Genomic DNA, 12,500 nt, shown 5'->3' on the forward strand with positions numbered 1-12,500 from the left:
TGGGGGGGGCTGCCGCCCCCCAACCCCCGCCGAGGAAACAAAACCTCCACCACGTATTCACGGCAGGCTAGAGCGTAGCAGGGGGCGTATTACCTCGTAAGATTCTCACTGAATCAGCATATTAACCTTATTACAGTCAGCATTGTATATAGAGACGATTGTAGTATGATCAGGATAAACACGGTGGCCCGCCCTCGTCAGCGGGTTTTGCGCCTTTTTCGATGTTACACCGATGGCCTCAAAGTCGAGTTTCCCTTCCTCTGGAATAACGACATTCGTATTCCTAACCGAAATAACCGTCGCGTTCAGAAGTCAGTCATAGTCGCCGCGATGGCCGAGTGTGGAGGGTGCTCGTACTCCGAGACGGATTTTCTGCGCGAGATTGCCATTAGCCAAGAAAAAATGCTAGATATGTGCTTCCGCCACGGCCTCCTTCGTCGTGAGAAAGATTGCGGCAGGTGCGGGCAGCCAGCACCTGAATGTGAGGTTGCATCACTTCCTGTGTGCTGCAGCGTCGCTGTATCCTCCGGCCTAGGACCTCCTGCCGGACGCACCCTGCCTCCTTCACATTTTGCGGCAAAGGAGCACCCTCCCTAGTAATTAGCGGCATTAATAAATCAGGTTAGTACCTTAAAAATCCTAGGTTATTGTAGGTTATCGGCTCCGCATCTAGTTCGTGTGCGCTCTATCCTGCCGTGAATACGTGGTGGAGGTTTTGTTTCCTCGGCGGGGGTTGGGGGGCGGCAGCCCCCCCCCCCAGGGGGGGTCGCAGGGGGCACAGCCCCCTGCAATGGAAAGTCATGTGAATAACTATGATTATTTTCACTGTGAGGTTAAATTATTAGGGTAATTTTCTATATTACGTCCGGCGCTCCGACATCGTCGCCCCCGCAATCGGGACCAAGTTTGTCGCTAGGGGGGGGGGGGGGGGGTTAGCGCGCAATAAAACCTATCTATTTGCATTGTATAGAGTGAGAGGAATCCAACGATACCAAAATCGTCGATATCGGTCATGCGGACGTAATATAGAAAATTACCATATATATATATATACATACATACATATATATATATATATATATATATATATATATATATATATATATATATGTATACACATATATACATACACACACACACACACACATTATATATATATATATATATATATATATATATATATATATATATATATATATATATATATATATATATATATATATAGTTAGGCCTAAGCGACCACAGGATGACACACTAATCTCAGCAGCCGCTCTTTTAGATTGGGAAATAAAGACACTAAAGAAAAAGATTCGTCTTAAAAAAAAAAAAAAAAAAAAAAAAAACTGGAGGATGACATATCTCTCATTACACGCACTGTATCCTTCTTTGATGTGAAACACTTCATTGATAAAAATGTTAACAAATTAAGTAATTAATCTACTCACAACAGAACGCTGCTAAAATTAGGCAATGATCTGGATAAAAAGGTTAGCAAAATCAAAGTCGTCTTCATCTTTTCTGGATTATTGTATGCGACCTATTACCATTAACCACACATTTTTACCTTGTATTGAAAAAACTGTGTCACGCCATCCGAAACTAATATTTATAAAGAAAGGTGGAACCATATGACAAGCACCATCTCTGTTGTGGCTAACAAATTCAAGAAATTCAAACATCATATTAAGAACAACCATGATCATCATTCGTTCTTTACTTCACTGAAATCTTTAAAGGATGACGATATTATCATTACCAGACCAGATAAAGGTCGTGGAATCGTTACCCTTCACAAAGATGATTACCAAAACAAACTGGATGATAGTTTGATAAAGCCCATACTGGATGATAGCTAAATCTAAACGAATTAGTTGTGACACTGCTAGTTATCATTTAAAGCTAGAAGACAAATCGAATAGGTAGTTACGCCCTATAAAAACATCTAATGGGGAAGCCACTTACAACTTTCTCACCACTTCTGGCTCAAAACCTGGTTTCCTATATGGCCTGCTTGAAATAGATAAACTTGGACATCCCTCTCAGCCCATCATTTCTGCAGTTGGTACTTTCAATTACATTGCGAAATTCTCCCCGCTAACGACTTATCAGTATACTATAGACAACTCTTTTGCTTTTGTCAAAGAAATTTGCTCATTCAAACCCTGACGCCTTGTTACTATGGCCAGTTTTGACAGATAATCATCATTTACAAATGTCCCACCAAGAGAAACAACAGAAATAATAGTAGACAAAACTACCTCTTTGAATTTAAACTCGTTCGGTCTGAACAAAACAACCTAGGGAAAACTTTGTATATCGCTGCTCATCATTCATTAAAAAAAAATTAATTAATGGCACCCGTTACTCTTAAGGTGAAGGCGTCGCAATGGGATCACCACTTGGTCCTTGTTATGCTAATACCTTAACATGAACAAGCTTGACTCAACAACTGCCCTTCGAACTCAGTTTTGCCGTCGATATATGGACGACACTTTCCTGCTTTTCTCATGTCAATCATTTCCTTCCATATCTTAATTCATAACACCCCAATATTAGATTTACTTGTGAAGCTGGACAAAACAAAAACAAAACAACTATCATTCTTAGACTGCCATTACGTTTCATAATGGCTGTTTTTCTATCAACAGCTATAGGAAACCACCATTCATTAGCCTCGGACTTTATTTTCTGAGCTACACAACTCACATTTACAAGCTTAATAACCTGAAAACACTAATTAACTGAGCTTACAACATGTGTTCCACGTGGGCCAATTTCCACGCCGAATCTATGTATTCAAAGGATTATTTTATCTCGAATGGGTACCCATCTAACCTATTTCATAGTCCTTAATAATAATCTTAGAAGCTTTCACACAAATCGGCAGTTACCACGGTTAACAAAGACATCAAATATATATAATTACCATATATGGGCAGTCAGTTTTAAAACAGAAATTCGTTAAACAAAATCGTCAAACAATATAGTCAGTTTCTGTGTTATATATATATACATACATACATACATACATACATACATACATACATACATATATATATATATATATATATATATATATATATATATATATATATATATATATATATATAATAGCAATTCCTATAAAACGAAAGAAACAGTGCAACTCTGAATTATGTTCAAATGTTGTCTACCTCTTTATTTGTCCTCGCTGTAAGGCTAGGTACGTGGGTTCAACCTCACGATGGCTGCAACACCGCATTCACGAACATAAAGGCAAGTCTATCAGGACTGGCCTACCACTGAGCAAACCATCTTTCGCAACCATCAGAGAGCACTCTCACCTCAACCACCCGATTAACACTACTGTTTTCAAAATCTTGACCTCCCACCCTAACAGATTTGACCTGATCATAGCCGAATCTCTCCACATCATTACCATGAAACCATAACTCAGTAACATGACCACTGCAACCACCCTATTCGCCATGTGAATAACCATCAGTTCTGTTGAATGGTTAGCCTGCCTAAAATTATCCTTCTTTGTCTTTACACTTGTTATGTACCTTTTTTTCTTTTTTGTATTGTATGTTTCTATTCTTTGTAAGCATTTCTCTATTATATATATATATATATATATATATATATATATATATATATACATATATACATACATATATATATATATACATACATACATACATATATATATATATATATATATATATATATATATATATATATATATATATATATATATATATATATATATATATATATATCACATACTGTATATACGCACATCTGTGTGTGTGAGCGTGTCCATACATACAAGCATACATACATTAATACGTGAAGACGAGAATGTTTATGAAATTGGTGCTACTATTGCAAATCATTATGTATAATTATTACACACCTGTATGTCTATATATAGAATTTATATATTTTTACACAGTGCCTTTTTTTTCTCTCTCTCTGTCACTCTATTACCAGTGGCTTGATCTTAATCACCATAAATATTCCAAGTATGGTAGTTATAGTCGTAACACTGCCATTGTCATCATAGTTTTTATTATCTTGATGTGCAATTATTTTTGCTGTATTCTTCTGCGTGTTCAGTATATTAGAATAGGGTTAATAAACGGTTTTATTCAATAAATAACTAATACATAAAATAAATAACGACTTTGTACACAAACCAAACATGTACGCAATGCTTAAATGCTGGAACACTATTACAGAGTGAGGAAATCAAGAGTATACAACACAAAGGCACAAAGGTAAACAAAATGTATTTACCACATATAAGGCGTTTCCAACCACCTGCTTTTTTTTGCACCAGACAAGCTCAAAAAAGGCAATCTATCCATACTACCATGAAGTCCAAACACAATGGCACGTAGAATTCGTCATGAATGGTGAATGGTTGGTGAAGTAAATGCAATAGTGAATAGTATGATTACATGTTTCTTGAGAAGCAAAGATTCTAGCGGTAAATTCTGTAAAATATCAAAAAATATCAAACGGTTTAATGCTACGAAAACCAAAATGTATTTGAATATTGTTAATGACTTTACAAATTCCAAATTTTAAAAGTGATAACTTCTCTCTCTATGTGGAATGTAATGGATTTTTTTTTTATTCCACGGTGCCACAGGGTTAATTCTCTTGAACATATCACAGTACTACTAAGAAAACAAAATAACGTACTTTGAAATCAGAGCAAATCTACTATAATGCCTGGAGACGCCTCTCCGAACCTATGATGATTATTTGCACTTATAGGCCGTGTATAAATACTGTCTTGGAGTTGGTCTGCTGTAATCAGTCTTGTGTGTATATATATATATATATATATATATATATATATATATATATATATATATATATATTCTATTTAGTGTTGAATCCCTTTCAATTTGCAATTTTAGAGTTTAATCCTTTGAACTGTATAACCCAAACTTCAATGTTTCATCCACTGATTCAGATTTTAATCTTTTACATCTAATATCTAATCCTCTATAATTTCCATTCTCGGTGGAATCCCGAAATGCTAATTCTCGGTGAAATCCATGTGTGTTTTTTCTTCCTCGATTAAAAACAATATCCAATCCTCATTAATGCTCATTCTCGAAGAAGAAATCAAATATATAATCCCCTTTAATGTTAATTTTCAGCGGAAACCGTCTCTATTTTTTCCTTCCGAAGAAGGACCCGAGCGTGACCATCCCATGGGCGCCGCTGACCCCGTGCCCTTCGGTGTTGGTGAAGGCGAACTCCTTCCCGAAGCCGCTGGCCTTCTTCGGTGTCGACGCCGGGCTGAAGACGGGCTTCCGGTATTGTCGCCGGCGGGAGTGAGGGCGCTGGTGGTGCGACGTCCTTCGAACTCCCCCATAATCGAACACGGCGAAGTTGGTGCTGTATTGCGGGGTGTCGTACTGCGGGAACTGGTTGTCGCCGTACTGGTCGAAGTCGTATTGGTCGAACTGGTTGTCGCCGTATTGGGGGTACTGGGGGTAGTCGCCTCCTTGTCCTTCGTCGCCTCCTTGGCCTTCGTCGCCTCCTTGTCCTTCGTCCCCTCCTTCTCCTCCTCCTCCTCCTCCATCTTGTCCTTCTCCTCCTTCTTCTTGTTCCTCTCCTCCTTCGCCCTCTCCTTCTCCTTCACCCTCTTCTTCTTCCTCGCCCTCTTCTTCTTCTTCTTCTCCTTCGCCCTCTCCTTCCTCGCCCTCTCCTTCCTCGTCATAGTCGTTATAATAATCATAATCGTTGAACAGATTCTCGATGCCGGACTTCGGGACGTAGGCGGCCACTGGGGACAAAGAGGGGACCATTAGACTCGAGGCCAATGCGTGCTAATTGAGGTACTTGAGATACTTTTCATGTGGACTACTTGTCCCTGGCTCTCTCTCTCTCTCTCTGTGTATATATATACACACACACTTACATACATACACAGACACACACACACAACATATATATATATATATATATATATATATATATATATATATATATGCATATACATACATACAAATACACACACACACACACACACGCATACACGAACGCACAAACATATAAATATATATAACATATTGTTATTCCCACAGTAACCTGCCGCCTAAACCCAGCGCCGCCACACTTACAGAAGAGAGCATTGAACAGCACGAAGAGCGCGGTGTTGACCCCGAGCACGAGCGGGTCGTACTTGGCCACGGTGATCACGCCCGCGGGGAAGCCGACGGGGACGGGGACGACCACGGCGGGATCTCCCTCGTGAGCCTCCCCCTCGGGCTTCTCCTCGACCACCTCGGCCTCGTACGGCGAGTAGTTCTCGATGTCGTGCTTCACGCGGGTCCACCACTTCTCCAGCGAGTCCATCTGAGTGATGTCTCTGAAGAGGTTGATCAGCCACTCGATCAGGTTGCCGATCGGGTCGAACTTGACGGTCGTGAAGGACATGTTGATGTTGTTCTCCGCCTCGCCGTCGCCGTCCGTGTCCGTGCGGTCGACGTGGAGGATGTTCGTCTCCCGCAGGAGGTAGATCAGCAGCTGGTCCCAGAAGGTGACCGGCTCCTCCTCGTTCGGGTTCTCCATTTCGGAGGCGTGGACCTTGTTGGGGTTGATGATCGGGATCAGCTTCTGGAGGTAGTGGATCAGGCCGGCGGTGGACTCGTCGACGATGTCCGTGGCGAGCGCCTCGTCCTTGCTCACCACCCTTATGAAGGGGAAGATGCTCTGCAGGTACTCGAGGGGGTGCACCAGCCCGTCGCTGTTCGTGTCCAGAGGGTCCTGGATGAAGACCTGCGAGCCGGGCAGGGCGGCGAAGTCCGATCCTTGGACCTCGAGGAGCGCCTTCGAGTCACTGCGGGGGTCGGGTTGGGCGGCGGCGGCGGCGACGGTGCTGTTGGGCTTCTGCTGGGCCTCATTGGGAGGATTCCGAGGCAGGCACCTCACGCCCGAGGCCGCCAGTGCCACGACCACCACCACGACCAGCCTCTGCATTACACCTGAATTGGAAAACGAGAGAGAAAACGTATAATGAAAACGTGATACTGAATAAGCCGCACTTCTCAGGCATAATGTGCGGACTATACTACAAAACGGCAAAACACGTGAATGATAAGGGAATGAATAATATACTCCTCACTCTCTTCCTCTCAACGCACCAGGAATTAGTCACAATACTCACTTTCTGTCTCTTCGGGGTGTAGCTAAGAGGCTGTTTAGAAGGCTGCAGTTAGACTATTAGATCCTCTAAGAATAGATAAATAAGATCGTTCAGCGCCCCCTTAAAAAACGGCTTGGCCCTGACAAACCCCCGGGTTATGTAAACCGGTCTCTCCCTCTGCTCTCTCTCTCTCTCTCTTCTCTCCGTCTCACTTTCTGTCTCTGTGTCTCAGGTAAGTGAACAAAACCGGAGTTGAAGCAAAACTACTGCTTTTTTCTCCTTCCTCTGTTCCTCCTTCTCCCTTCTCTCTTTCCTGCTAACCCCTAACCTTTCTCGCTGCACCGTGCTCTCTCTCTCTCTCTCGCTGTACACACGCTCAACCCCGCAATTTGTCCTCCAGCATTCTCTCACTTTCTTTCTGTCTTTCTCTCTCTCTCTTTCATTCTTTCTTCCTCTCTTTTTCATTCTATCTCTCTCTCTCTTTCTATTTTGTCATTCTCTTTATCTGTCTGTCTGTCTGTCTCTCTCTCTGTACACACGCTCAACCCCGCAATTCCTCCTCCAGCATTCTCTCTCTTTCTTTCTGTCTTTCTCTCTCTCTCTCTCCTTCATTCTTTCTTTCTCTCTCTCTTTCTATTTTGTCATTCTCTTTCTCTGTCTGTCTGTCTGTCTCTCTCTAGTGAATGGCGTGAACCAGTGATTGTCGACTTTTACGCCTTGGAGGAACACCTGAAGCAATTATTTACGTCACCTCGAGGATGTGCATACACACACATATAATTGTGTGTGTGTGTGTATGTGTATGTATATGTACATATACATACATATGTATATATATATAAAAGCATATATATATATATATATATATATATATATATATATACATATATATAAAGTATGCATGTATGTATACATATGTTCAAGCAAAAAAATGCATATTATATATTTTTACATATATGTACCCGTAAATATTTTCATATGTACTTAAACGTATGGGTATCCGCTATCTATCCACATTTATAGATATATATTAATTTATATATATATAATATATATATATATGTATTTATATATACATATAGTATATGTATACATACATATATATACATATATGTATGTATTTACATACATATATGCATACACACACACACACACACACACACACACACACACACACACACATATATATATATATATATATATATATATATATGTATTTACATATATATATATACATATACATATGCTATATATATATATATATGTATTTACATATATATATACATAAATATATATATATATGTATATATATGTATATATATACATATATATATATATATATATATATATATATGTGTGTGTGTGTGTGTGTGTGTGTGTGTGTGTGTGTGTGTGTGTGTATGTATTTGTGTGTGTGTAGATACATACATACATACATACATACACACACACACACACACACACACACACACATACACACACACACACACACACACACACACACACACATATATATATATATATATATATATATATATATATATATATATATATATGTATGTTTATATACATTACACGTGTTTACTCCGTCATCTGGGAAATATGATGCAAATGATGAAGTAAACTGAATATTGCTGACAGTGTATACTCTCTGTTGAGAAAGGAGGATGCCCAATATTGGAGGTGAGAGCGACGTGCTGTGTTGATAGCAGAGAATGCCTCGTAATGCTATGAACTGTGCTGTGTGGTCACCTGAGGGAGGTTTGGCCTAATCGAAACACAGCGGGAATGGTCGGGAAAGTTGAGTATGTGAACCAGGTACATCTGGGGGGGCCCCGGGGAGTGGCTGTGGGTGGGGGCGGGAGGAGGGGGCACGCCAGCTCCTGAATGTGGGTCACGAGACTGCAAATGCATGGTCAACGCAATGAAAAACTGAACAAGTTTGAGTTGCTTTCCACCTATGACACTTTGCTTCTCGTATCTATACATTTAGTTGCAGTTTGCGAGGATGGATAGAAAGATTGACAAACGGATAGATAGCCAGATACGATTAGACAGATAGATATGTGAATAGACAGACAAATCTTCACTGGGTACGTGTGTGTATGTACATGCATGTTGATAAGTGTGTTTGCGACCCGCGTACTAATGGCCAATTTGTACATCTTCACTAGTAAAGATACATTGTTAACAAAGCTGGTAAAACTGACAGCAAATGACAACAGAATAAAAAAATACATAAATACATAAAACAGAATAATACACTAACAAATATATAAACAAATCAATAAAGGAAAGAAGGAAGAGAGGAGGAAAACCGTTAACGATAATTTTTCTGGCGCGTCGAGTGATCATACCCTACATTCAGTCCTCCTCGTCCGCCGGGTATAACGACCACTTTTTACACCGACCGGCCTGAGCTTTCCCTTCCCGGCTGAGGAGGAGGTGCTGTCAAGACCATGAAATAAGGGTAAGTCATGCACGCTGTATATTACGCCTGACTGCCGCCAAATTGCTCGCCGGTCTACGAAGATAAAGCCATAGACATGAAGCGATAAGGAGAAAGCTGTGTTGGATGAGAACCGACCAAACGAGTATAAAAGGAAGGAAAAAGAGGTTTTGAAACCGCAATACAGGAATGGGATCGAGGAGTCCTGAGAGGAGGATTCGAACTGAAACGGGATCCTTACCACAACCTCTTTTTTCTGATTATAGATTCATTGAAGAGCGAAATTAAATCGTAGATAATCCGGTATCAATTGATCAGGTAAATTTACAATTAAGTATTCAATTTGGAAATAAGTACCGATAATTTACAAATGCAGCAATAACCAAGGTCTATATAAGTAATATATTTATATACTTATATAATACTTGTATAGACCTTGGCAATAACAAGAGTGCATTCATGATCGCGAGGAAAATGATAATAAACGTGCTAACGGTATTCTGTCATAGCCAGAGTATAGGCTTATCTAACCAATACCCTTGAAGTGGCAACTTAACACTTTCTTACCGGGCTTTGACTCCATAATACTTTCTTTCTAAAATCTGGTTCTGACACACCTTTCGTGCCATGGAATGTATGAGCATGAGGGTAGGTAAAAAAAAAAAAAGTATAAACGAGGTCATGTATGGATCAAGGGCATTCGAAGACTGGTTTTAAGGGATTGGATCGTCTTTCATGCGTCTGGGAGATTTGTTTATGTTTGTCCGTTCATTTGCATGTTGCGATTCATCAACCTTATATGTCTGTGTAAGGAATACGAACTTACTGTAGACAAATTATTATGATAATCTTCTTATTGTCACGAAAAAATAAATAATAACAGCAATAAAAGTCATAATTGCGTGTTAACAGTATCACTGATAGCGAAGACATCGAGAACAGAATGAACAAGAACAACATTAATGAAAACGACGCCGGTAAGCGTAATTTTAATACTAATAATCATAATAAAAAATGATAACTACTTTCATGACATTAATGATAATAACGGTTATAATCACATCATTGATAAAATGCCAATACGAACTGGTGTTAACGATGATGGTAATCATTATTACCACCATATGAATGGTGATAATGATACTGAATAGGTGATGATCATAGTGATAATAAAAATAATGATGATAACAATAATGAGGATACTACTACTACTACAACTAATAATAACAATGATAACAGTAATAAAAATAATAGCTTCAACAATAATGATGATTCTTTTAATAATAATAGTAATTACCATAATAATAATAGTTATTATTATCATTGTCGTTATTATCACTCTGATTGTCACTACTATTGTTATTATTATTATCATCATTATTGATATCATTATTATTGTTATTATTATTATTATTATTATTATTAGTAGTAGTATTAACACTATCATTATTGTCATTATCGTTTTTCGCATCATTATTATTATTATTGTCATTGCTATTATTTTTTTATAATTCTTATTATTATCATTATTTTATGTTATTATCATTATTTACATTCTCACTATTATTATTATAATTAACATTATTATCATTGTTATTATCGTTGTTGTTATTATCGTTATCATTATGGTTACTATCATAATTATTATCACTATCATCATTATCATTATTATTATTATTATTATTATTATTATTATTATTATTATTATCATTATTATTATCATCATAATCATCATAATTATTATTATATCCATTATTGTTATCATTATCATTATTATCATCATGATGATGATTATCATTATAACAATAATAATTATCATAATCATTATTTGTTGCAGTAGTAGTAGCAGTAGTATCAGTAAAAACAATAACAACAACAGTCGTATTGATAGTGATAATAATGTTGATAATGATAAGAAATAATAATAATGATACTACTACTACTACTACTAACAATAATAACAACAACAATAATAATAATAATAATAATAATAATAATAATAATAATGATAATAATAATGGCAATGGTAATAATAATAACAATAATAATAACAACAAAAATAGCAATGATGATATTAATGATAAAGTAGTGATGATAATGATGATAACAATAATGATAATAATGATGATGATAAAATGATAATGATAATAATGATATCAATAATAATAAAACTATAACGATAATCATGATGATAATAATAATAATAATAATAATAATAATAATAATAATAATAATAATAATAATAATAATAATAATAATAATAATAATAATAATAATAATAATAATAATAATAATGATGATAATAATAATAATAATAATAATAATAATAATAATAATAATAATAATAATAATAATGATAATAATAATAATAATAATAATAATAATAATAATAATAATAATAATAATGATATGAATATGAATAGTAACAGTAATAATAATGATTATGATAATAATGATAATGATAATAATAATAATGATAATGATAATGTTATATTTGACAATGGTAATGGTAACAATAGTAATGGTAAAATAGTAATAGTAATAGTAGTAATAATAAAGATAATGATGATACTGCTATTAATACTGCTACTGCTACTACTGACGATAAGAATAATGATAATCAAAGTAATAATAAGGATGATAGTAATTATGATTATGATAATAATGCAACTAACAACAACAATAATGATAGAATGATAATAATAACGATAATAATAGTTATGATAATGATAATAATAGGAATCATAATGATGATAATAGCGATAATTATCATCATTAGTAGTAGTAATAATATAATGGTGATTTTAATAATAAGAATAGTGAAAAGAATAACGAGGATGAGGATGAGGATGATGATGATGAAGATTAGGATAATAGTGATGATAATAACAATGATAA

The 12,500-nt window shown here is 36.7% G+C and overlaps 1 protein-coding gene across 1 annotated transcript in view; it reads right to left on the minus strand.

Annotated features, from left to right (window-relative positions):
- Window positions 1–4,115: 4,115 nt before the first annotated feature.
- Window positions 4,116–12,500, minus strand: part of LOC138864018 (uncharacterized) — a 9,155-nt gene continuing 770 nt past the window's right edge. Inside the window, exons 2-3 of the mRNA XM_070129781.1 lie at window positions 6,129–6,992; window positions 4,116–5,791 (exon numbers count right to left, since the gene is read on the minus strand). Coding sequence (XP_069985882.1) covers window positions 5,172–5,791; window positions 6,129–6,987 — 1,479 coding nt within the window. The 5' untranslated portion in view covers window positions 6,988–6,992 and the 3' untranslated portion in view covers window positions 4,116–5,171. The remainder of the gene's footprint in view (window positions 5,792–6,128; window positions 6,993–12,500) is intronic.

Source organism: Penaeus vannamei, chromosome 2 (assembly GCF_042767895.1).
Source record: "Penaeus vannamei isolate JL-2024 chromosome 2, ASM4276789v1, whole genome shotgun sequence".
Taxonomy (NCBI): Eukaryota; Metazoa; Arthropoda; class Malacostraca; order Decapoda; family Penaeidae; genus Penaeus; species Penaeus vannamei.